Raw genomic sequence first — 27,949 nt, forward strand, 5'->3', positions numbered from 1 at the left:
CCAACTACTACAAGCTTTAACTGCAAAAACAATAGTACAAAGCATACTATTAAAATCATCATAAAGCTGTGCCACCATTTATGAAACAACATAGTGTGTGATAGTGACTAATTTTGAAAAACAGAATTACGTAACACAAAGGTAAGGCAGGAAACGAGTCTGTTCAGGTCATTTGTTACTTTCTCACTCTATCTATTTTGATAAACTAAACAGTGTGTGGCAGGGCTGTTGGGCACTAGAACTGGACATTTATGCAGTTAAACCATTAAAATAGCTCTTGGCACAGTTTTGGCACATGAATACTAGCACTTTCCCAAACAACACAAAGTACTTTCAATGTTGGCACAGACCAGGAATCCTTTCCAGTTTGCACAGGGCCATTCTGTGTGGACCGTAAAGCAGTTAAAAGCTACGGACACAGTTGTTTTGTGCTTGTGGGCCATGACGCCAGAGAATGGTCATGAACACATTTAATTTATTAGAACAAGCATTGCCTCTCATTCAAAGTACCACAGAGCTATTTTTTTTTCTGTATGTTATTTAAGAGCATGTGATTCTCTGCTGGACAGTGGCTTTTGTAAACAGACAGTATGGGGATACATTTGACACAGGTTGCTTATATAAGATAACATGAAAACAGTTTTTCATATCCAATCTTGAGTAAAGTAAAAGTAACCATGCACCCAGCCTCAATATCTTATAACAGTTCTTCCAATTTGAACCCAATCAACAGGCACATTTATATGTTAGCGTTCAGAACGAGAAAAAAATACAAAACCACAAATACCCACCCACAGTGCTAAAAAATGTAAAGTCTTTATGTGAACTTACAAAAGTTCTAAATAAAAGCCAGGTGCAACAGTTGAAATTTCATTTATGCTAAATAACCTCTCTTAAAGCAGCCTTAACACCAGAGGACTGTGAAGTGCCTAAAGCAGTATCTATTTTTAGAGAAGATATGCAAGAGCCAGAGGACTGCAAACCAGTAAAGATTCATCTCTGTTCTCTGCAAACTGTCAGGATATCTAATAAAGGACATGCATGCTGTCCTATGGCACAATTTTGTAAAGGACATCACATCACAAGCCTTCTGTGCTCTCAAAGAGTCAACCAGCTTGTAAATGAACACTGATACTCATAAAAATTCACCTGCGTTTCTGAGAAGACTTTCAACAAGGTCTCTCATCAAATGCTTTTACAGAGACTAAGAAGTCATGGGATATGAGAGGAATTATTCTAGTAAAGACGGAAAACTACTGCAAGAAAATTGTAGAACTTTAACCAAGTATCAAGTATAAAGTGATTTGCTTGTCAAAAGGCAGATGAAATGTGAAAAGATTCACATGGCGAAAAAAAAAAGTCTTCAAGTCACGTGGGCTTTAAGCTGACCTTTACTACGCAGGAACATAATCTTGAGATGATTATATATCCATGAAAACATGAATTCAGAGCTCAGCAGAGGTTAAAAAAAGCCAATCAAGCATTGGGATTTCTTTTTAAAAGAAGATAAGGCATTTTTTATGACCATGGATAGTCTTATACCAATGTATAATCTCCCTAAATGCTGAACAGTATTGCGAATTCTGCCCCCGCCCCATGACAAATAACAGAAATGGAAGAAAAGTGCAGAAAAGCACAATGAAGATATCAAAGCTACAGAGACCTTCTATTTTAGGAACAGATAAGTAGTCATGGACTGAACAGGACACAATAGAGGTTTATAAAGTCACAGCTTGCTGGAGAGTATTAATAGACAGTGATTGCTCACTATTTCTTCCAACACATAAAAGGTAGAAAGGGATTAAGAAACTATTACATAGCAGTAAACAAACACAAGGCTGTGTTCACAAACACATAGTTCAAGCTGTGGGTATCTGTGCTACAGGATGTTGCGAATACCAGAAGTTTGTAATAACAAAAGCAATGAGACTAATGGAAGGATGGAAGGTCCACCTACAACACTTTAGGGATTAAAAAAAAAAAAAAAAAAAAAAAAGAGACCACTTCTGGTACCTAGAAGCCCTTTAACTGGAAGCTGCCAGAGGCTGGGAAAGTACACCAGGAGAAGTATGTTGCAAGCTTGTCCTGCTTTCATACACTACTCAAGGCCATGTTTCTCCTGGCAGATACTGGGCTATATGGACATATGAACTGACATTGTGTTCTTACCACTGCAAATTATTTTACACAGAGACATAGAATGCTTGTATTATATTACTCAATAGAATAGGCTACAATGAGCTTATCAAATTCTCTTTTCCGCTCTCTGTATTGGGCTTCCCACAGAACAGCAAGTCAAGTCCAAGATTCTGGACACCTGAAAACCCGAACCCAAGATATTTGAAGTACTATTTATAGCCTTTTCATGAAGATCAACTGTTCTGCTTTTGGGATGTGATGAACTGAGGAGTGAGAGAAAAAATTGTCTCGGACTGAAGAATTATTTTTCATGGAAACAAAGGGCAGTTAAAAACCTATGTTTCCTTCCATTCCATGAGCAATTTAATTTTCTAAACCGACAGGTAAATTCAGATGTCAAAAACCAAAAAGTAAGTTTTATGTAAATTTCGCTTACAAGGAACAGGATGAAAGAATGAAACACAAGTCATACTATCTATTGTGCCACAGCAATGGCTTCTCAATTAAAATCTTTGAAGCACTGCCAGTCTATCCAGGTACACTGCGTAGCACTAGCTATGGTAAAAGAACCATTTTATGTTGCTCAGTTCATGAACTGTCATCAGTTCCACATAGCTCCACTTCAGGTTTGCAAGAATGCCTAAAGACAGTTCATACCTCTAGAAGTTTAGGAATGACTGTATATCTGAACTGCTTTCCCTAACTGCCATGACATTGGTATCTATCTCTAGGCAGAAAACAAAAACCTGCATCTTCCCTTTTCAGCTCTGCATTACTGTTTTTTCAGTGTCAGGGTGTAATATGATAGTGTACTAATGGGTATTTGTAATACAGCAGTTGATTTCATATTATGTCAGATATACCTGTTGGTCTGTTTAGAAGAACAATGCCTTAAATACACAAACTTTTATTCTGAAAATGGCTCATCTGCAAACCATTTAGAGACATTGTTTATACTGCAAACAAATTAAATCAATGATATACTCTACACTAACAACATGATAGAAACATTTGCCTGTGGACTGAGACAGCCTAACAGCAAGTCAACAAACTTCACAATTATTGATTAATTTCTATTCCTATGAATAGCAATTAATATTTATTTCAAATTATAATGATCAATTACTTTTGCTGGCTACTGCAGAGACAAAGGGAAACCCCAGAAAGCTTATCTACTTCTAGACAGCACTGGTATAATGACGTTTTAAAAGAAAGTTACCTCCTTAACCAACACAGTATTTTTCCCTAATAACCAACTTCAAAGAAAACACCAATTCCCAGAAAACACAAAGCATGATAATTCCACTGTAAGAAAAAGTATTTCTAAGAGTATTTTGGTATGTCACTGTATACTTTAATATAACTCAAATCAGAAAAAATACACCTTCTACACAGTTATTAAAAATTAAAACTGATGAACAAGCAGTAATAAACTTAGAAAATATGCCAAAATCAAAATAATTCAGTTCTATTTTAATTAGAGGGAAAATAGACTATTTTTAAAATTCCAGACTAACTATAAAAAAGAAGATATTAAATAACCAATATATTAAAAGTATTATACCTACTTGCCAGTGATGGTCCTCCAAAGCTGCGCACCTGCAATTGTGGGAATGTAAGATGAAACACAACGCACTAAACCACAAACAATATTATTATTTTTTTCTTTATTCATAAGGAATGTTCAAATTTGGGACAAAATGACTAAGGAAGTCTCTGTAACAGTCAAAACAGGAAAGGTATATTAACTTAGAGTAACAGTTCTTGAATTCTTTTCTGTAAACTCAACATACCAGTTAAAAATGTAAATGGAAAAAATCCGTATCTTATATTGCTACATTTTAACATGGAATGAGAAGACAACCAACATAACTTACGCTTTACGTCTACAAACTGACAACCACTTTCATTACATTCCTTACGAATCTGTAATAGTCTTGCCATCTAGTGGCTGGCTGGAAGTGTGAAGTAGCTACACAGAAGTGTTATACTGGGAAGAATTTTTTTCTGCTTTTTGGAGTGGCACTTCATTGATTTCAAGTCACTACCACGAGATTTCCACAGTATTGCTTCAAGAACCTGATTGTTCTTGAACTCTGTGTACAATGCCGTCAAAGGCAATAGTAAAATAAAAAATGTTAACTATAGTAAAATAGTCATTCTGTAAGCCGGGAAACACAGGTCTTCCTAGCCTCATCTCTATGAGGAATAGTTAAAAATTCACATAGAAATCGGAGGCAAACACAAATGAAGATGGGATGGTATTCTTACTCTCTTAGCTTGGTCAATATTGGTACATCTTGGATTTGGTCAATACAAAAATATTAGTTAATTACAGCTAAGAGACAATTTACGTACACCACCATCTTCCAAATAGTGAGGTATTCAACATTAGTGGTGATTTATACAACACAGAGCCTCAAAATCAAATTCTGCTAAGCCTTTTAGATTGGCATCTGAGCTTGCAATGCTCAGGCAGGAAACAACAGTAATGAAGACTCTGGAGAAGGCAATGACAATGAACCATGCTTCAAAAATAACTGCTGTAACTTAGTAGGGAACAACAGGCTTTGGCAGTCAGAAATTACATGGTAGGACATCAAAGAGGAATACCATGCTTCTCTGACACCTATTTCCTGCTTTTGTACTATGTTCAGGTGATTTTTCAAACACTTCGCATGAGGTTTCAACATCAGACAAAATGCAAAATAAGACACTTTAAAAACATCTCCCTGACAATGAAAATTACAGGCTGATGACCATCGTTTTGCCAAAGAATTTTCAAGATGGTAATGAAGCACACAACAGGAATTAAAAAAAACCCAAACCAACAACCAACAAACAAACACCAGCCCAGCCAACTCAAAATCCCTTTCAAACTAGATCGTATTCACGTAAGACTTTATACACACTGGGAATTAAACACTACATAAAGCAGGAAAAAATACTGCTCACTTTATATTTCAACTGTGCTAAGACAGGTAATTTCTCAATCTATTTACAAAGTTGACCAATTGATATTTGGTCTCCCAAACTTTCCAACAATGATGTGATCAGAGTAATGTCAGAAGTAGGAATGTTTAGGAAAACTTTGTATTTTAGAAAATAATGCATTTTCAGACCTAGCAGTTAAGAAACAAGAATCATTGTTCACTGATACCAATTATACTCATGCTAAAACAAATCTCCTAATGTCCTTTGTATAAAATACAGCAAAACTTCACTGAAAATGGTAATAGATCATCATAGATAGATTATTTCTCTCTGACATTAGCTAATACTTTTACAATAATCATAATTTAGTAATGAACTAACATGCTCTGAATTGCAGATGTTTAAGCAAGGAACTCTATCAATATACTGCCTTACCTTTTATCCTCGAGAATACCAAATCCTTTATTATCTGAAGAACTAGCACTCCAAGTATTATGAGAGAAGTCAGATGATACACTCGCCAAGGGGTCAATGCAACAAACCTAGAATGTCAAGAAGAAATAAACACTGAATACTTTTAAACTTGTTGGAAGCATATGTAAACTGACAGCTGCTATCAGTACTGAAAATAAAGAGAAAAAAAAATAGATTGATATTATGTTAATTGAATTTAATTTCTTCCCACAACCTTTTCAAAGGAAGCAAATACTGTGAGCTCCAAGCATGACAGTCGCATTTAAAGATGCAATTGTTAAACATACATTGAGTTTGTAGTAGATTTCTGTCCACGCTTTTATCTAAGCACAGAGGAAGTACAGAAAAAAAAGTATTTTAATTATTGCATAGGACACATTACTTTTAAAATTAATTATGGTTTTAGTAACATACATTGTCTTGGCACAACAACTTTCTTTTTTATTCACATACAAAAAAGTTTAGACATTTTATTGTGTTTCCTATAGGCCCTATGTTCACGTAAGATTTTTATACAAATCATTCTATCAAAGGCAAAGATGAGGTAAAACTTTATTATTCATGGTATAACACTCAAACTAGTTTTCATAACAAGCTTTTGTGAATTTTGTTTTTCACTACATAAAAATTTTAGAACACGTCTAGACCAAGATTCAGATTGTATGATTTATAATCTCATGCACTGCTGACTTTGCTATCCAGGTGTGTTTGGATATTAGCTCTTCTATCTGTTTTACTGACAAATATCTTAACTCACAAAAAAAGTATCCGAAGCATAAAAGAATTAAAATTTAATTAAATAAAAAAAAAGCCGGAGTATTTTAATAGCTTATTTCAAGCATATTAAGTCAAAGACCTGAATACAGATAATGAGCACATTAGTATCTTTTTCAAGGTAAAAGCAAGAACAATTAACTTAAAATAAAAAGTTGGGGCTAGCCAAAACCAATAAGAAGCTGCTGTCCAACGCAGTGGATCAAATGAGAATACCAACAGAAACAAAATCATACAAAGCTGGAAGATTTCCAAGAAACCCCTTGGATTTGAAAACAGGGCAACTGGCCACCCAACTAGTTGCTGCTGCAGACTTTTTCTGCAAAAAAGAGGGGAAAGGGAAGTGAAAAGGAGTAGCGAGCATGGCCACTGGAGGAAGGCAAGAGACACCCTTTGAGCACGTTTGGATTTTTAAAAAGAAAATTGACTTTTAGGTGTTTCTAACAACCTCAGGACACACTCCAGTTTTGGAAAACTGCTTCAGTATTCCTTGCAATTCTCAAAAAACAGGATTGCATCCAATAAAATGTCCGTGCCACTACTTTTCACATTTAACACAAACTCATAATGCCCAATCACCCTGAGCAGACCAGGATATGTTTTCCAGTATGAACAGATAAGCTCACTCTGAAAGTTTTTCCTGAATATGAAGGATTTTTACATCTATGCAGTATAAAAATCAGTACCTCTGTATAATCTCAGCCAGCTCAAGAAAAGCAATAGAGATGTTGAGGGAAAAATGATTACAAGGTAGGCTCTTTCAAAGCTGCCGAAGCATAGCTCATTAAATCAAAACTCCTAACAGCTTTGCATCGTGTTGTCCCACTATTTTTCTTGGTGATAATCTTCACCATTAAACATCCTTAATTCTGTTTAAAGATCAAGTTTAACTGCACCGAAGACTTTGCTTAACCTACTTATTTAACTTATTGATAACAGAGGAGAGGAGATAAGACACTGTAGAGAAAAATCTAATGAAGAATTTTTCTTACAACTTCTAAGCATCAGAAGTTCGTAACAAATGCAGACCTTTAAGTTATGTGGGCTTAATAACATGCCTGTTCTATAGGTTCTTCGTAGTACTTGTGCATTAATATCTTATCAAATTGAAACAGTACGCCCCACCTTAGCAATAGCCATTGGCCTGTCCTCAACGGTTTAAAGAAATAAAGCAATACTGAAATTCATGTACGTGTGTGTGAATGCGTGTGCATACATAGACACACATTTTACTAGTTGTTAAAAGTAAGATCAGATGTTTACTAAGAACGTTTAGCCTGACTTTCAAAGAATATACAGAACATGTTTGACCTACTTTGTGCTCACAATTAAACCATACTCCAGCAATCACAGCTGTCACCTGCTGTTAAAAACAATTGCACTAATGTGGACAAGGATTAGCAAACAAGGATTAACAAGGTAGCATCCTCTCTGAAAGACGTTTCTAAGTCATGTCATTCTACTGCCTCGATAATGCAGTCTTTCTGCTCCATAGCTGTTGGGGAAATTACTGTAATCTAGTTGGAGCAACTAATATAGTATTCAAACAAGGGCTCTTCACTTATTTGGAGAGCTTTGAATTGTTCTGACTGGACTTCCCATGCCTTAACATTATTAGCTGTCACACTCCTTCCTTCCCTGCTTCAGTACTGTGCCGTTTGCAAGAGACCATCTCTTACGAATTCATTCAGAGCCAGTGTGTGTCTGCGCTCAGGTGCTCCAGCAATATGGATTAGCAAAACTGTTTGTAAGCTCTGTCAGACAGACCTATGTCCTTGAAGCCCTTACTCATTAAAAGCTGGTAAGGTCCCCTTGTAGGTTTCTTTTGCATATGTCTACCATAAATTTATCACAAAATGCTGGGATCTGAAAACCACTTACGATGCTAACAGTGTCAGGATTCAAAATTCTTATAGGAATTATGAACATGGGGCACAGCAACCAGACTACCAAAAAGTTTCAGTGGTACTTTTGCTTATTATTGGACTTCGGGCTTTTTTTCCCCATTCTTCTTTTTTAAGGAAAAGAACAGAGTTTACTTAATTATTTCTAATGCACATGCATATCTCACAAAACTGAAAGGCTCCAGAATGATGTCATCATATACTGCACAAAAATATTTCTGTTTAGTGTAAGAATCAATAGCTATACTTATTCAACAAACTTTTATGCTCTCTTTTTAAGCAATAAACAAAACAGACAATTTCAAATTGTTTAATTTCTTCTACAAGTGGTGTGGAAGTAACAACCATTATTAGAAACATAAACAAGATTTGTCCCCCCATGAAATTCTGCAGTATTTTGAGATACAGGGTTGTTTTTTCAGAAAGCAAAGGTTAAAACAATGTATAGACTTATGCATTTTACATAATGACTTCAGCAGTTAACAGGGCAGCTTGCATGACAAGGGGGCAAGAATCTCCGCTGTAGACAGTGGGGGACTGCCCACAAATGGTCATGAGGTGCCACAGGGCTCAGTCCTCAGCACTGGCTGAAATAGGTATCTATGGCACATGGGAGGCCTTCACTCAGACACAGCTCTTGAGGTAGGATACAGCCACCTGGTTTCAGGGCATGCAAGAAACTCCTCAAGCCTCTCCCCTGGGCTGATGGTAACCATGGCCTCACCTTTGAAAGATGTGTTCTGGTTGATGTATAGAGCAGTCAAGTGAAAGAGCTACTGGAGGTCGTAAGCAGGTGGCAGACCACTGGGAGTATGATCTCCAAAACTTCACTGGATAAGCAGCTGAGCAATTTGATCTGACTGCACCTACTTTGAGGATGAGTTCAGACTAGCTGACCTCCTGTTGTCCTTCCAACCTACATTCTTCTATGTAGGAAGAATGTAGGCTTGATGGAGCCAAGCCTGCTACTGAACTCCACTATGGGAGATTGAGAAACCACGATTATAAAAAGAAATAGAAGAGGTATCAACTATTGACTGTTAGGATAATTAAGCAGTGGTTGCCCACAGAGGTGGTGGAATTTCCATCCTTGAAGACTGTCAAGACAAAAACTTGAGCAACCTGTTCTGAATTAAGTACTGATCTTTTTTGAGCCAGAGGTTGCACTAGAGACCTCCCAAGGCCCCTACCAACCTTAACTACATTTTCATTCTATGACTATTTTAGTCTATTAGAAGTGGCTGGCAAATCCTTTTCTGCAAGATGATGAACTTAGAACTTTAAGGCATAACAGTTTCTATTTCTTGGCCTGCTGTACTGCAGCTGGACTGAATGATTCTGAACAGCAAAATTGTAAGTCATAACTTGACTACTTTCACACTGTACAATGGTAAACTCTATTGCAATCTTAAAATTATACATATATACAATACTACATACAAGTGTGAGATTTACTGAAAAAAGAGAGTACACCATTCTGAAACTGCAGAGAGCTACCCTACCTGTTCTTCAGCCTTTCAGTCACTTTCATTTCTTCCTACCTCCATACAATTACAGAGTACAAAATCATTTTCTTAAATCCCATAATGCAACTTCTCTTAGCAAGTCATGCTTCTTTATTTTTAGTGTCACACAAATAAGTACTCGTTGCCATTCATTTCTGTTGCCTATTTAGAAGTTGCTAAACTCAAATGTAACCTTTTCAGTATTTTGGCAATTTCCATATTTTGCTAAAAAGTTATGTTTAAGATCAAGAATTGTGCTCTGACTAAAAATAAAAAAAAAAAATATACTTTTGACAAGCTTCCCATAGCCATGAAGGTCAGATGGAAAGAAAAGATGGGACAACAAATGCAGTTGAAATCCCAATGGCAGAAGCAAGACTGTACATAGTAGAAGAACAACACATTAAAACTAATGATTAGGCCTGATCTGGTTAGAGAGCTCCTTTACTTACTCCTGGGGTGATATTATGTAATACCGCATCACCTAAAGAGAGAAAAGTACCCTAAGGTACCTTGCCCTTTTGTCTTTTCTCCAACTCTTTATAGTATGGGATGGTCATATGTCAATACTGGCAAGATATGTTAACTAACACAACAAATCATCCATTGGATCTGTTACATCAAGAACTAGTCACCTCCCAGTGCAGAGCTCCTGGGACAATTAAGTGCACCAACCTGATCATACAGAGTCATTCAAGTGGCGCAAGCCAGCTAAGAAATTCAGAGGCAAACATTGTCACACAATACTGCAGTCTGTAAACATACTGAACTCTTACAGGGCATGGCAAAAGCTATTTTTAATTGTATGTCTGAGATACAGGGAAGGCACAGACCTACTAAATTGCTTTAGAATTTAAATATATCAGTTTGACCATACAAGTCTCATTTCAGCTGTGAAGGTATATTTTTTACAACATATTCTAGAATTATGAATGTCTTGCACTTTGCAAACACAAACCGTAAGAGAATATTTCATCAAGAATTAAAGAATTTAGATTATCAGCAGCCAGAGCTAGTTATTTCTGGAAAGCCTTAGTAGGTACACTTTTAATAACCATCTATCGTTAGGTGAATTCCAGAAATAACCACATAAATACATAAAAGCTGTGAATAACACAGACATGAACATGGAGCTTTACTTCACCATCAGCTATTACAACACATGTATTGGCTGCACGAGTGCTTTGCAGATTTTAGTTCCGTGCTCAAACACGTGTTTACATCTTAAAAACAGAGCCCAAAGTCTTCAGAGTAGTTTTGTGGTGTTTTAAACAGCATAGGTTGGTATATACTTGTTTCCTCATTAAACACTAAGGTAAAAATCCACTGAACGCCTTCCAGCCATAGTCTTCCATAGAACCAGTCTTCTTCTGTAAGACATGGCTATGATGCACGACTGAACGGAAGTGAGAACTCTCCACAGCTCCAAATGAGGTACCTGTATGCAAGCGTGGGCTATGACATAAACCAGCTAGAGAATGGCTCTCACCTGTACAGATCAAATAATTCTAGGGCATTTTGAGAACGTTCAACTGCCAACAAGGGATATTCTGCTTTTTTTATCTGCTAATTTTAAAGGTATGTCTACTCTTGCTCTTACAGGGAACTGCCCAACACTGTTTCAGACAGACGTCTACAGTGATGGTATGCAGATGAGGAAAAATGTGGTCATAACTGTTTCCTGGTGGTAACTGTTTCCTGCTTGGAGCTGAATGTAGACCATTCTTCCATGCTTACTGCTGGAGTGATCAGCACCAGTCTGGTTGCAACAAATTCTCATGCCTTTCTCAAGCAAGAGGTCTGGGGAAGGGGAGGAAGGTTAGTTTTCTTCTAAACACAGCATGAAATGCACTTCCTAAAGAACATTGCTGAAATACACTGCAAAGGCAGCATCAGAAAGCTTGTGCTCTTACTTATCACTGGCTCAGTCATTTTGTTCGCCCTCTTGTGAATCAAGAAGCAATAACATATATTAAATTAAACTATATTTTATTTAAAGGTAATTTAACACTTTGACTCTCCTAATTGAAAAAACATCCCAAAGCAGATGTGCAAAACCTGCTTTTTACATCTATTAAGCATGTGAATTTACAACTTCTATGTGAATTGCACTTATTTTCATATTAAGCTTCTGTAAATATCAAAATGCAATATCTATAAATATTAAAATGCAAATGCTCACGTATTCAACACATTTGAAATCCAAAACTGAATAATCAAGTATTTTTTCCTGTTGTTCCTTTAGTACATTTTGGTGTGAGCCAAAGTATTTAGATACTTGCTAAAGAATTACAGTGCAAAAATCCTTTCCCATCTCTGCACAAAAAATGTAAATACTCACTCAAGGCAGAACAAGTTATGCACGCTTTTTTGGTAGAATCTATTTATAAAATAAAATTTGGTAGAATCTGGTATTTAACTGTCAATCCGCATGTCTGAAAGATACAGAAAAACTGTGGTACAGCAGATTCTCTGTTGCAGAGAGGGAAACATATTACATGTAACAAAATACATTTGCATATGTGCTGTCAAAAATTTTAGAATGAACAAAGACTTTATAAATTCTATCTAACAAACCTTCTCAGCCCTACAAAAAACATGATTTGTTGAATAAAATTATTTTAAAAAACCATTTACTCTACATCTTATGTTAACACAGATTTAAAATATGCACACCACCACTTTGGGTGCCTGGCAGCTTGAACTCAAACGGCTGTACATCCGTTTAGCTGAAAACATGTGAAATACTGTAAGAGAATGCTTCTTAAAATATGTACATTAAAAAATGTTTAAAATTATTTTTAATTTAGTGGAGCTTCTGTAAGCTTCTGTACAGACATAAATTAGGAAGAAACACCTTTTTCACTTAAAGTTTTTTCTAAGTAAGAATGCCATCCAAGAACTTAGATATCTAAGATTTTTAATAAAATATTTCACCCAGAATAGAATGAAGAACTGGAAACAACTGATTCGTGACTTATGTGACAACAAGCAATGAGTTTTCCATTGGATAGTGCCCAGAAGACTAAAAATTCTATCATTAAGTACATAAAAATAAAAAAACAGAACAGGCATGATTATTATTTTAAAACTTGCAGCGTTTTCTTTAGTTCCTTCTTTGTCAAGACAAAGACAATTCAGTCATCAACCTTTTATTCAAGAGGCTTATTTGTCAGGTTTTATTCAAAAGATTAGGATCATATTTGTTCAGCCAGAAAGCACAGATCAAATCAAACCTGGACAGCTGTTCTTTAGAAAACCTTCTAGAACTTATTAGGAATAAAGATTTTGGAATAGTAAATAAATCTCTTGTCATAAGAAACAGACTCCCACAAACTTGAACTACTATTACCTTGACAGCCACCTGTAGAAGTGGTAGTGCTGTCGGAGGTCTGTGCACAAGTTGCAGGGCAAAAGGCAGAGACTGCTGGACAATTCTAACTAAAGTTAGTAACACATAGGATAGGAATTCAAACTGCATATTCTGTCTACCCCAGCTACAAGAAACGACATTTCAAACCTATAAAGAAGTCTAAATAAAAATGAAAACAGTACAATTCTCTAAGCAAAAATACTAGAAAAATCTTTAAAATGCTTTGCATTTAATCACCAAAGGGAAATTTGCTTATAAGCTGGTAAATTTGGAAGTATATTGGTGGTCTGGGGAAATAGGATCAAGTCAACAATAAAATGTTGCATTGCAAAATTATCTCAAACTGTTTGCAAGGAAACCTCTTGGGGAATGCAGTAGTTAGAATCATGTTTCAACATCTTGTGGATCAGATTTACTGTAACCTATTGCATTCAGATAGGCATATAAAATAAAAAATTAAGAAGGAGGAAGTTTAAATGACCTAAATGACATACCTTCTGAGTCTATCATGACATCAAATGCTACTGTTACATCAATGACAACAGGGGATGGTATTTCCGTGGAACTTAAAATTATTTTGAATTAAACATATAACATTAAATAACCTGGCTTCCTTTATTTTTGCAGAAACATGCCCAAATGACCTTAATTAACCTGCACTCTGGCAAAGTACAGAAGAAATCTTAATCCCATTTTCTCATACAGTAGCAGCAGTTTGATGTTAAACAATCCAACTCTACTAGGCTGCCCTAAATCTCCTTTTCTTTAATGCGCTCATTAGTCCTGTAACATCTACCATGGAGCATAGCGTATCCCCCTAAAAATTCCATTGTTCTCAAAATTCTACTTACTATTTGAAAGGTCTCATTATTTTGAGTTAATACATGAAGAAACTACCATTTCTCTCTTAAGACAACTGCTTTAGACACAGAATTTGTAAGCTGTAGCAAAACAGAATAAACCCAAGCCATGCTGCAATTCGTCTATTCTCCTTTGTTCGGGATTTCCATCTTCCGCAAAGTCCTCATCCTGGATTTAGTCCTAAATTGTTCAGCAATGCTTGTTTCCCTCAGTTTCTCAATTATCCCATTTCATTTCTGTCCTGATTGATCCTGTTTTCATCTTACGGGTTGAAAAATGCTGTAAACTGTCCAGGTTTTTATGTAACACTGTCTGGCTCTTAAACAATGTCAATTTTCATTCCTGTAAACCAATCTCTCAGCCAAAACTATGCAAACCATCACTAAAAAGCTGTTGAGATAATGGCTTTAAATATTTTTGCTAACGGAATTAAATTAATTTAACTTTCTGTTCCACTTTTCTACCTCCAAAGCCTTCAAAAGTTTTAATAATACATATTGGAAAAGTGAACATAAACTTAAAACTGCCTGAATGAAAAAAAGTAGACCCTAAAATTATAGCATAACTCATGTTGCCACTGGAATTTTAGCTTTACTTGAGAAAGCGTACTTTGGAATATCACCTTCTGGAAAAAGCAAAACAAAACCACAAACATTTTTTTAAGCTTGCAGATCAAACAGCAAATTACTGTACTGTAGCTGGGTATAATAAAATAATTACAATACCAGTAAGTTACAAAAGCTTGGTGAAAGGCAGCAAATTAAGTAAGTTAAGACTATCAGACTAGAAGAAACAAACTAGCATCCATGTAAGAAACCCATTCATGTGGATGCACAGTGAATTTCAAAACTCCCTATGCCAGAATTTTTTTCTTCTCTTTTCTGATAATGAATGTATTACAATTACAAAAGAAATACAGCAATACATAACCTATTCTACTACCTTTATTTAAGGGATAAGAGATAGAAATTCTTATTAGGGTTTGAGGCAGGATTACAATCTATATTAAACTCTTCACTTGTGTGTTATCCTGATACTTTGGATTTTGGGAAAGTAATCCCAAAATGACTAAAAACCTAGCTCTAAGATTACCTATATAACAAAGACAGCAGAAGACTGCAATTTCTCAAATTCAAAACCACATTTAGCATCTCGTTGCTGAAAGAAGAAAAATATTTTGTCCCGATGTGTCCTCCTGACTTGGGAGATATTACAAATTTAAGATGGTGATCTGAAGGCCTTCAAACTACAAACTGGCCTCAAAATGTCAAGACCCCTTCTTACTCGAACTCACTTAACTTTCATGCATCTTTCTTTATGTTTTGATTTCACATATTTCTTTTATTCCAATTCTCACTTAATTTAGTTGGTAATCTCCCTCCTGTCCATCGCCACTGATGAATTTCCCACATATATTCTAAATGAAAGCAAGTCTTTTGAACCAAATATTTTCTTCCTAAGGATTTAAATCTGGGCAGAATTAATTCTTTCTGTATTAGTTTTGCTCGGTATGCTCTCAGATTTGAGTGCTGTTTTGGGAAAGCTTAAGTCTGAGAGGGAAAAAAAAAAAAGGATTCTGAAACAGCTGAATTACTGTGCAAACTGAATTAAAGCAATAGGGAATAAAATATTTATACATTGCAATTTGCAATTTCAGTAACTGGACTCATCAAAAATCCAGAGTTGTTTAAGCAAAATTAAAAGCTGAATTTACATAGCCAATACAATCTATAGAGTCTCTGTGAATTTCTTACTAATGACATCTGGCAGCATGCTGGTAACGAGGAGTGGTTTGGATGCATAAAAGCCACATGATCCTTGTACAAGGACTAAGTGAGTCATCCTTAAAGAAGGGACCACACAAACTGCTGGGGGAAAGCAACCACCAACCTCACAACCCCCAGGCAGTACTGCTACACTGACTGAAAAACACTAGTGATCATTACGTCAGCCTTCTAGGAATAACATCACTAGCATAAGACAACCACCTAATACAGACAAGACCAAGAAGAAAGTAACATTTTGTAAGCAGTGGACTTCCTAAGATTCAGGATGCCAAGTTCACCAAGACATCCTGTTTGACTGAGCAGTTCCCTGAGGACTCCATTTCCACTGGTACCCACCACGGTCAATGTTGATAGTAGGCAGAAATTTAGTCCCCTTTCTCAAACACTCAAAATGGAACATAATGACATAGCCATACCATATAAAGTTATAAACAGCTATATAAATGTGCCTGCTGCATGTCTAATGTGTCAGTTTCTTTCTTGTAACAAATAATTGTATTGGGTTTGCATGGCAAGGTTTTGGTAGGCGGGGGAGGCTGCAGGGGTGGCTTCTGTGAGAAGCTGCTAGAAGCTTCCCTATGTCCGATAGAGCCACTGGCCAAGGCTGAGCCAACCAGCAACAGTGGTAGCGCCTCTGTGATAACATATTTAAGAAGGACGGAAAAAAAACCCCATGCTGCGGAACAGCAGCTGTAGAGAGGAGTGAGGCTACGTGAGGGAAACAACTCTGCAGACACCAAGGTCAGTGAAGGAGAGAGAGGAGGTGCTCCAGGCACAGGAGCAGAGGTTCCCCTGCAGCCCATGGTGAAGACCCTGTTGAGGCAGACTGTGCCCCCGCAGCCCAGGGAGGTCCACGGTGGAGCAGATGATACCCACCTATGGCCCGTGGAGGACCCCACGCCAGAGCAGGTGGATGCCCAAAGGAGGCTGTAACCCCGTGGGAAGCCCACGCTGGAGCAGGCTCCTGGCAGGACCTGTGGACCCATGGAGAGAGGAGCCCACGCTGGAGCAGGTTTGCTTGTGGGACTTGTGACCCCGTGGGGGACCCACACTGGAGCAGTCTGTTCCTGAAGGACTGCACCCCGTGGAAAGGACCCACGCTGGAGCAGTATGTGAAGAACTGCAGCCTGTGGGAAGGACTCACGCTGGAGAAGTTCATGAAGGACTGTCTCTCATGGGAGGGACCCCATGTTGGAGCAGGGGAAGAGTGTGAGGAGTCCTCTCCCTGAGGAGGAAGGAGCGACAGAGACAACATGTGATGAACTGACCACAACCCCCATTCCTCATCCCCCTGCGCCACTCAGGGGGAGGAGGCAGAGAAAATCAGGAGTGAAGTTGGGCCCAGGAAGGAGGGAGGGGTTGGGGGAAGGTGTTTTTAAGATTTGGTTTTATTTCTCATTACCCTACTCTGATTTTGATTGATAATAAATTAAACTAATTTTCCCCAAGTCGAGTCTGTTTTGCCTGCGATGGTAATGGTGAATGATCTCCCTGTCCTTATCTTGACCCATGAGCCTTTTGTTATATTTTCTCTCCCCTGTCCATTTGAAGAGGGGAGCGGCTTTGGTGGGTGCCTGGCGTCCAGCCAGAGTCAACCCGCCACAATAAAAAAGATTCCAGACGCACGCATACACAGCATATGCACACTGCTCTAAATGTGCAGAAACCTTGCTTTATAGGCAAGCTATCTATCAAGATGCAGTAGTGACACCATTTACAGTTTGTGTGCAAACACCTGAAAGAAATGCTTAGCCCAGTACCATTTTCTTACATCACAAGAATAAATTAATGACTGAAAAGTACTTTGAGATGGTAAGCATTATCATTGCTGAGCAGAGATTTCAAGTAAGAAACACTTTAAAAACAAAACTTACAAGTGAATTGGATACTTAAAACCAAAACAAACACTTCAGTAACAAATCTTAAAGCAAATTGGATACTTCAAACAAAACAGACCAAACCTCTAAACTCTGAATGTGTCTTTGTTACTAACATTTAAACAGCAATTAGATTTTATATCTGGAATAATGTCCCTACCACAGTCTTTACCTGATGCAATGACATGGCCAGTTCAGATATAAGAAATATTGTATCCTCTCTTGATTAATTCATTCTCCCATAAAACAAAAAAAAAAAAAAATTCATTAGGTCTGAGACCAAACAAAACAAAACAAAACAATCTGAGTATGGATGGTGACAGAAGACACTATTTTTAATGGTAAATTCAGCCTACATACCTGTCTAAATCAAGGAATGATACTTGTCTTTTACACTGTTGGTCAGATAATTTGTTCATCCAGTACAATAACTCCATAGAACATTGTTAACAACAGACCTGCAGTAACATACAATTTGTATATCAGAAAGCATATAAAAATCCTCAAAGTAAAATATGGATTTGGGCTAGCAATGAGAACAGCAAACAAGGTAATGCAATAAATTTGTTTCACAAGGAGACACAATCAGAGAAAAGATCTATTACATCTCAATCTTTCTACTGCCTCTCTTCCCAAGAAACCCTATGGAAATCAGTCATTTGGGCAATTGGTGATTAGATGCAATTGGTGCATCTAAGGATGACCCTTCAGACATTAATGTATTACGTTTGAAACATATATCTGCAAATATAAAACATTTATTTGAAACAAAGATCTGCAAACTACAGAAGACACACAGCAGCACAGAATTACTAAAAATAAACTTGTCCCCCTGACCTCATAGAAATAGTTCAGATGACAGATTGGGAGAACAAAAAGGAAAAGCTGCCACTATCCCCCCTACCCCATACACACACGAAGTAATAATTAGGCTAGAATACTAGCTTAAAATCTCGGATTGACTGTTAATATTCATCGAAGGTTAAACCTAAGATTGAAAGTTATCAGTCAGCAGCTTAACACTTAGAACACCTGGACTGAACTTCTGGCACCAGCACAGTTTCTCTGTTCTTGGGCAAATCACTCACTTTTTCAGTACTATGCATGTAAAACAGGAAAAAAGTATCTTATTTTCCTCATGTGGTATTTTGACTTCAGTTTGTAAACTATCTACAGTGGAAAAGTAGAATCCATATCACATTTCAGATGATTAGGTGCTAAATAATATATATTTAACCCTTGTTCATTTTAAAGATTTTCAATTGGGGTCATTTGGGGCAGGGGGCTTAAAGCTATTCATGGTGAATAAAAAATGGAAGTGGTGACAAATGCTTTTTCAACAACCAGATTTCTTTTTACTTTATCTGCCAGCCTTGTTTAATTTATTTTTGAGAAGATTTTATTAAAAGTTAGTTCACTAAATATGCCAGTATATATTGGGTCAGCTTTTGCAGGGTCTCAACTTTAGTGCAGCCTTTATGTTAGAAAGCCAAAGAAACTGAAAAACGGTACAGTATTGCTTTGTCTAAGAAGGTCCTGAAGTCACGATCAAGAACTAGTTGCTTTAAGCCTTGTTAAAGAGTCCACGGTGATTCGTTAGGAATATTCAAAAAATGAAGGAAAACAGAATGAAATTAAATTAGTAAATTTCTTGTACCTACAATTATTTCTGTAGTAAACATAAAAAATGCATTTATATACAGTACCACGGTTAAAAGACTTTCAGTGGGAAAGCAATTACAATCAAATATATTAAAAAAAAAAAAAAAGAAGGATCTTGCGACAGGACACCAGAGAAATAGTTGATCCTCAGCAGCTCCTACTGCAACAGTTTACACATGAAGTGTTTTGAATGGCATATATACAAGAACTAAACTAACTGTGAGGGTAAACAGTCCCACCAAAATTAAAGGGATGAGAGGAAGGAACTATCACTACTCTTCCAACATTTGGAAAATCCTAAAAGTAAACTTCACCTCCCCTTACTCCCTCTTCCACCAACACTATTGCTGTTACAGTGAGGGAAGTCTCCCACCCAGCCATACAGACTTCTCAACTTTGAGAAATACTGAGATTAGAGGCCCTACACGCTGTGAGTGCAACTACCTCTGCATGGGGATAGGGATACTTGCAGGCACATGACGAAGAAAGATGAGGCACATAAAGCAGTAACCAGGCTGAGGCACATGAAGCAGTAACTGGGCGATGTTTCTTCAAGCTAGGCTCCAGCCAGCACAAAGCCCGGCTAGGAGAGGCTTCACAGGCAGCAGGGGAGAACTCTCATTCCCAGTCCTGAATCAGTAGCCACTGGCTGAGCCACCACAAACCAGGCTGACCAGCTGGATCTCAAACGAGAAAAGGAAAAGCAGCAAACACCGTGTGCTGCAAATAGTCACGATGCCACCACCAAAGCAGGGAAATGTGAAACTAGATTTAAACAATTGTTTCATTCTCAAAGAGTCAGATTTCACAGGTTTGCTAACAAGATCTTTCCTGATGTTCTTCAGTATCAAACCACAGAAGTTTACTGGCCGCCATTCCTGCTCCTACATATTTCCTAGTTTGTCTCCACCTCTCAGATCTCCCTGGCACTAGGATAGCAACCTTCCTGCTGAGGCACAACAATACCACCAAAATAAGAGCAATCCTTGCCCTGACTTTTGCCATTCTGACTCATCTTGACAGTAACAAAGTAGAGTGAACTATCGATTTTGATAAAATAACTTAAAATACTGGTCACATAACAAGTTGCCAGTAAGACTACCAAAGGAGATTTTCTATAGGCATCACATAATACACGCATTATATACCTTGCTTATGATCAAAGTCGGACGAAAGAATAGCAAAGAGGTTGCCCAGCAGCTACTATTCCTCGAGCCACAAAAATGTACTGTTAGATGCTGTCCTTGAAAATTTTATCAGTCATGTCACAGAGAAACGTAAAGCATTATGACCCTTCCAAACTGCTGAAAGAACAGATGATCTCTGAAGTATGCAGAAAATGAGAGCAAAACCATGTAACTTTCTCATTGAAAGGATCTACCATGGATACCTAAGAGCAAGATGGATAATAAAAGTCAACCTAAATTAGACATCACACACACTGCTCCTGGGATTACAGAGGATAAAATGATTTTGAAAATATTTGCCCAGAGAGATTTTCTTGTGCAACGCAACGCTTCAGGAAGTTCTCTTTCCATGACAAGGATCTCATGTTTAAACATCGCACTGGTAGGGTTATAGAAAACTAAGTGGAGTCTGCAATTAATCTATCTCTCTGCTTGTTTGCCTCTCATTCACTTAAGAGGAAAGGAGGCAGTTCTAGCCACAGGAAAGGAAACACAATTCAGTCTTAGAGTCTCAACAGTATTATTAGACAGAGCCCTAATACATAAATCGCTCTACATGAGCAAGCAGGCATACAGCAACATTTCAGGAGACCAGAAAACAAGAAACATAGGCATCGCCAAAACCTAAGATCAGGGGAAAGTCCTGAAGAAGTTTCACACAGAAAGTAATTTTTCCTACAGAAATAAACAGAAGAGTTGTTAGAAAGACAACAGTGAACACATTGCTATGTTAATTTCTGGTGTTTATTCAACAAAACTGTATCTGACTAGAAAAAGCTTAGTCAAAAAAGAGAACTGGTGCACTGCAGTAACATTCCTGCTGTCCCCACTCCACAAAGCCTCCACTATCTAGGCCACCAGTTTGGAAAAGCACGCACACCCAAAATGAACTCTGAAGTAGTGGACCACGGCAGCAGTGCAGCGCTAACTACGGGCTCGAGGCCTAATTTCACGAGGTTTCAAAACTCTGCAGAGAAATGCAGGCCCATCGCCCATCTCAACTGCAAGAAACACAACTTCTCAGTGGGGCGTGCCGCAGCCGCCCAGGTCAGCTTTGATCCGAGGCTTCTCGCTGCTGTATGAAACGGGGGGAGAAGGGGGGGCGGAAAGCCGGTGAAAAGGGTGGAAGAACCCGATGAAGCAGGTGCAGGCAGCCTAAGGGCCATACCCTGCCGAAGAGCGGCTGCCGGGGGCAGGGGAAGAGATGGCGCGGGCGAAGAGGGAAGCAAGACCTTCCCCGCGGAAGAGCAGGGGGAGTGGGTCAGCTGCCCTCAAAGGGGGGCCAGCGGACGGGGCGGGAAAGGGGGCCGCGAGGCAAACGCTCCTCTCGGGGTAGGGGGAGGAGGTGCCCATCGCCGGGCGGGGCGGCGGCGGGCCGGGCAGGGGCTCTCCTTTCCCGGGGGGGCGGTCCCGACCCCGGCCCCGGCGCCCACCCCGGCCAGGCTGGCTCACCAGAAGAGCAGGTTGGCGCAGACGAAGCCGCCCAGGCTGTGGAGGGGCCGCTCCCAGCTCAGCGCCGCCGCGATGCAGCAGCCCACCGCCAGCCCCGTCTCCCCCAGCAGCGCCGCGGCCGCGCCGGCCCCTCCTGACACCTCTGCCGGCTCCGCATCCCCGGCCGCCGCTGCCGCGCCCCGCTCCTCGAGGGCCTCCGGCCGCTCCCGCCCGCCACCACGCTCCACGCCCGCCGCCGCCGCCGCCGCCTCCGGCTCGCGGGGCTGCGCGGGCGTCGCGCTCGCCATTGCTCGGTGGCGGCCGCCGGGCTGCCGCTCGGGCGGGCGGAGCTGGGCCGGGCCGGGCCGGGCCGGGCTGGCGGGAGGCGGGGCAGGGGCGCGGCCCGGCGCGCAGCCGTGACCCCCCGCACCTCACCCACCCACCGGCGCCGGTGACGTCACCGCGAGCCGCGCACCAGACACTGGGGAGGGGGGGGGGGAACGCCCTCCAGGCAGGTGTCACGAGGGGTTGCGCGTGCGCGTGACAGGTGCTGGGGGCGGGGCCTCGTGGGCAGGGGAGGGGCGAGAGGCGGGAGCGGGGGTGACAGTTGGTGGCGTGCGCGGGGGGCGGCCGTCCTGCTCGGCTGCGCGCCCGTTGCGCGGCCGTTGGGGCCCGTGCCGGCCTGCCCCGGCCTGCCCCGGCCTGCCCTGGCCTGCCCCCGGCCTGCCCCCGGCCTGCCCCCGGCCTGCCCCGGCCTGCCCCGGCCTGCCCTCGGCCGCGGCGTGCCGGTTCCCTCCGCCTCTCCGCCGCTACTGCCGCCCCCCGCCCCGCGCTGTCCCGTCCGTACAGGCCGTGAAACGGCGGGCGGTGGGGTGGCGCTGGGAGCAGGTGCTCCGAGCTGCCGGTGCCTTCTGGTGAGCGGAGGGCTCGCAGGTGTTCCCCCAGGCTGCAGAAGCGATCAGGCGAAAGTGTTGAGGATTTCGGTTCCCTGCCGGGCAAAGCTGGAGAACCAGTTGCCCTCCTGATTTGGGAAATGGTGTGGTGATTCTGAGATTCTATTAAACCCACCAGAAGACCTTCCTACCGAGACTCCCTCTTCACTTCCTTCTCCTGTATATCCCACAGCCAAGCAACGATCTCCAAAATACCCCAGAAATGGAAGTGGTGGTGTCACAATGCTGAGGACTTCTCCTGAGACCATGAAGGAGGCTACAGGAGTTTGGTGCCTTCCCTCTGCATCTTAAGTATCCAAGAAACGTACTTGAAAATCTATACCATGTTGTCCTGTCGTCTGCACTACTAAATATCTGGCCAGCCTCAGGCTCAAGATGGAAGCTTGACACAATCTTTAGCTATGATGCACATCATCACCTTAATGTGATTACTGGGGAGCCGAATTCTGGAGAGCGTGTCTGGTGAGAAACATCACTTGAGCATCCGTTGCTGAACAAGAACAGACAAAAACTGGAACCAAAGAACATGTCTCTCAGTATAAACTGCATAGCATTAAATAATTTTTATTGCAAGAGCAAAGTAACGCAAATAGAGGAATAATTTTGGATTGGGAGTTAACATCTGTTTCTAGCTTGAGTACCCCATTAGCTTGATTCCCACCCCCGGAAAACGAGTCATACTCACTTCAAGGTCAACATGTCTTCTTTTCTCTGAGGTAAAAGAAGACAAAATAAGATCACAAAGTTAATTAAGTTGCACCATTAACTGTGGGTTGCAAATCTGCTGTGTATTTTGACCAGATGACCTTGGGAAGGAGTTACGTTACTTCCCTGATTCCATGTGCTCTATGTAGTATATGAATTGTACCCGAGAGGAAACACACAGAACATAATTCTATGTAAGCAATTAACATTCTTCTAAAGGACATTTTAGTTTTATGCTAATTTGTTATACTACTATGCTCTCACCTCTGAGAACCTGGGGCCAGGCAGACCTGCCTGAATAATTAGCCCGGCTAAAAAGTGATTGATTAGGTGTTGTCTATAAAGGTCTGACAGAGCAAAAGGAAAGAGACAGGCTCCCTTAGTAACAAAAAACCACATGGCTGGAAAAGAGAGGCTCTGGGAAGTAGTTGCAGCAAGGCTGGAGAAACACTTGGTTGCTTTGTTTCAGTTTTATGCTGATGGATGAAACTGCCCTAAAAAGACTTGGTCAAAACAGGGTATCCTCCACATGCTGGAAAACAGGCAGCTGTTTCATAGGTGTGCGTGCAGCTGCTCACAGCTACTGAGCACTCCTGGTGTCGCTTGAGCAGCTGACACCTCTCTAGGGTGTCTGCAGTTGTTGCTGGCAGATGCTGAGTCCCTGGTTTTGGGAGTGGGAGCAGAGGGAATCTTACCAGTCCATGGGAGTAAAAATAGGGTCTCACAAGGAAAAAGAGGTAGGGAGAGGAGCACAAATGGGGGAGTTTCTCCTGTAGTTCCTTTTTTCAGGCTGTTTTAGGATGTTGTGTTATCTACAGCAAGCTGCTGCTCTAGTGAACGCTGTCCGTAAGTTGCCAGAACTATGCCCAGGTTAGCCAGTGGCAGCCTGCTTTCCCTTGCTAGCATTCAGTTACTTCAGTGATGTTTGCTGTCCGATCAGGCATCTAAGTCTAGATAACTCCAAGCAGTTACTAGATAAGCCTGGAAAGAAGTCAGGTGTTCCTTATGCACTTTTAAAGTGACCATTGGGTAGTTAGCTCCAGAAAGCACACTGGGGTTAAAATGTTTAAATTTGGGTTTAACCAATATTAGGTCTTGATTTGTACTGAGCTTGTGAAACATGGAAAATGGCAATATAATCCTGTGGCCCTAAGGATTTGTCATGGTTTAACCCCAGCTGGCAGCTAAGCACCACACAGCCGCTCGCTTACGCCCTCCACAGTGGGATGGAGGAGAGAATTGGAAGAGTAAAAATGGGAAAACTCATGGGTTGAGATCAAGACAGTTTAATAGGTAGAGCAAAAGCCGCGCACACAAGCAAAGCAACAGAAGGCATTCATTCACCTCTTCCCATGGGCAGGCAGATGTTCAGCCATCTCCAGGAAAGCAGGGTTCCATCACGTGTAACGGTTACTTGGGAAGACAAACGCCATTACTCCGAATGTGCCCCCCTTCCTTCTTCTTCCCCCAGTTTTATTGCTGAGCATGACATCATATGGTATGGAATATCCCTTTGGTCAGTTGGGGTCAGCTGTTCCAGCTGTGTCCCCTCCCAACTTCTTGTGCACCCCCAGCCTACTCGCTGGTGGGGTGACATGAGAAGCAGAAAAGGCCTTGACTCTGTGTAAGCACTGCTCAGCAGTAACTAAAACATCCCTGTGTTAGCAACACTGTTTCCAGCACAAATCCAAAACACAGCCCCATATTAACTACTACGAAGATTAACTCTATCCCAGCCAAAACCAGCACAGGATTAAAACCATGGCAGGTTTTAGGCAATCCGCCCTTAACCAATATTCCACTGTGGTTTTTTAAACATTGGAGTATGATTGTATGCCCTCTCCACCCACCCACACCCCACCCCCCCCACTGTACTCCCTTCAGTCACAGGAGTTCAAGAATCCTCCCTCTCCTCAGAAAAGGCGGGATGGAATCTGGAAGAGGAGGATGAGGTGGGGTTTCAGTGGGCAGGGTAGACTATAGATGTGGGAACTCCTCCTGGTTTTGATTAAACTTGCATCCATTCTAGATTACTGGCCTCTGCTTTCCTGACCTATACCAATAATAGAAATTAGTGAAAAGTTCTTCCAGAATAGGTTTTGTAATTTAGCTAATGGAAAAAATGCTTCACATATTGATGGACACCAGCTCTTCTTTTTCACTGTTGATAGTTATTGGGCTGGGTTTATGTGAATGAGCTTACTGAAAGCACTCTGGTATGGACATCAGTGTGAGAGAAGAGATGGATCATTCATTCCCAGCCATTGAAAGTTTAGATGTCTTTTTTCAGAAAAAATAGTAGTAAATATGTTCTCTGGCTTTGATCTTTCTGTATTTTGATGTTTTGCCTGCCAGGTTTTAAAAGGTTTGTGTGCAGTTTGTGAATTTGAACTGGGACTAGCACCCCGTGCATGTGTGAGCTGTAGTACGTATAATTAGGTTAGGGACTGCAGTTCTGGTGTCAGGGACTACAATGCAAATGATGGATGAAAACATAGGAGAAAGCTTTCTAAATGGTTGTATCAAAGGAGCTTACAATTATTAAAGCTTTTTAATGCTTCTGAAATATGTTTGAAAAGTCTGATGTCAGAGTAATGTTGTTGAATTCAGTTGAGAATTCCAGCTCAAAATGGTATGATTTTTCTTCTTTTTTTTTTTTAACTTGTTTTCCATTTGCTTTCTATTTTCTGTTTGATTGTTTTCATCACAGGATCACAGAATAAGTTAGTTTGGAAGGAACGTCTGGAAGACATTTGGTCTGATCTTTCTCCCCACATACAGAGTCACTCAAAGCAACCTGGTAGATGGTTATAACAGCTTGCTCCGTGTCATACGCAGCTTAGTTCTGAACGTCTCTAAGGACCAGAGATTCTACAGCACGCTCTGGGCAACCCCTTCCAATGTTTGACCACATTCATCATGAAGAATATTTTCTTATTATCTATTAAAAATTTGTTGTTCTGCAATTTTTGCCCATTTCCTCTAATTTTTTTGGTCTGTACCTTGTAGGGGAGGACTCTGGCCCTGTCTGCTCTATAACCACGCATTAGGTACTTAGCAAGTAGATCCCCAATAACCTCCTGTCCTCCAGAGTGAATGAATCCAGCTCTCTCAGCCTTTCTTTCTACATCACGTGCTGTACACCACTGACCTTCCAGGGGCCCTCTGGACTCCTTCCAGTAAGTCAGCATGTGCCTTGTATTGGATTGCCCAAAACTGGACGGAGTATTCCATATGTGGTCTCACAAATGGTAGAAGGAGGGGAAGAATCACTTCCCTTGTTCCACTAATGACCCATAGTTAGTGCACGATTATTGACTCTGGGTCCAGTCATCCCCATGGCACTTCCTAACTTGTCTCTGCTTTGAGGCTGAAGAGTTGTGTCTTAGTCATTCTTCATATGGTAGCAATTCTGTGACTTTGATCATCCTTGTTCACCTTCTCTGAACCTGTTGTAGGATAACCTTCTTGTGCAGTTCTAGTCACATCATCGCTGTGTTCGAAGTGGGAGCAGGTCATGGATTTAAAGAGTTTCATAACAATGCGCTGTAGTTTGCTTTATGCCTTTTGCAATCATTTCTAGTATCTATTTTCTTTCTTTTTTTTCTTTTCTTTCTAACTGGTGTAAAACACTGAGTTGATATTTTCCTGGAACTATTAAAATGTCACAGTTTTGTCCCTTAGTGATAATGATCAGTTCAGATCAGTACAGTTGAATCTGGGCTTGGGTACCTTCCCCCCCCACCTCACCTCCCTCATTTTACCTACTTGGAATTTTTTCTACCATTTTTATTGGACAACTATTCAGTTTCCTCAAGTCATGCAGTTTGTTAGTCTGCTCTTGTCCTCACTTTCCTGAATAACTTGATGTCATCACTAAACTTTGAGCTTGCTGTTCATAATTTTTCCAGTTCACTATTGAATAGGTCGAAGAGCATAGAGCCCCTGCAGAGCTTCAGTGGTGGTCTCCTTTCTTTGTTGAGAATGGACCATTTGCTGTTATTATCTATTCCCTATCTTCTAGCCAATTATTTCTCCACATCAGGACTTCCATTCTTACATGGCTACATAGCTTCATTAAAAGCCTTAGGTGCTAAATTTTGCCAAAAGCTTTTTGGAAATTCAGGTAAACAAGAGTGCCTTCTTTCACAGGTCACTGAGCCTGTCAAAGAACTTCAGCAAATTTCTAGGGCAGAGCTTTATTTTACAGAACTTATGCTGCCTCTCTCCAGTAGACCACATTTCTCCAGGTGCCCACTAATTGTATTCTTTATTATAATATTTACTAATTCACATTAAAAGCCTTTAGTTGCCTAGATCCCTCAAACTCTTTAAAGACTGGTGTCATATGTGACATACATACCTTTCTGCCTGAAGCTTCAT

General features: G+C 40.4%; 1 protein-coding gene across 1 annotated transcript in view; it reads right to left on the reverse strand.

Annotated features, from left to right (window-relative positions):
* Positions 1-22,216, reverse strand: part of RETREG1 (reticulophagy regulator 1) — a 69,116-nt gene extending 46,900 nt beyond the window's left edge. The window contains exons 1-4 of the mRNA XM_059815492.1: positions 22,178-22,216; positions 21,930-22,123; positions 5,509-5,615; positions 3,708-3,738 (exon numbers count right to left, since the gene is read on the reverse strand). Coding sequence (XP_059671475.1) covers positions 3,708-3,738; positions 5,509-5,615; positions 21,930-22,123; positions 22,178-22,216 — 371 coding nt within the window. The remainder of the gene's footprint in view (positions 1-3,707; positions 3,739-5,508; positions 5,616-21,929; positions 22,124-22,177) is intronic.
* Between the last annotated feature and the right edge of the window lie 5,733 nt (positions 22,217-27,949).

The sequence above is a fragment of the Gavia stellata genome, chromosome 3 (assembly GCF_030936135.1).
Source record: "Gavia stellata isolate bGavSte3 chromosome 3, bGavSte3.hap2, whole genome shotgun sequence".
NCBI classification, from domain to species: Eukaryota; Metazoa; Chordata; class Aves; order Gaviiformes; family Gaviidae; genus Gavia; species Gavia stellata.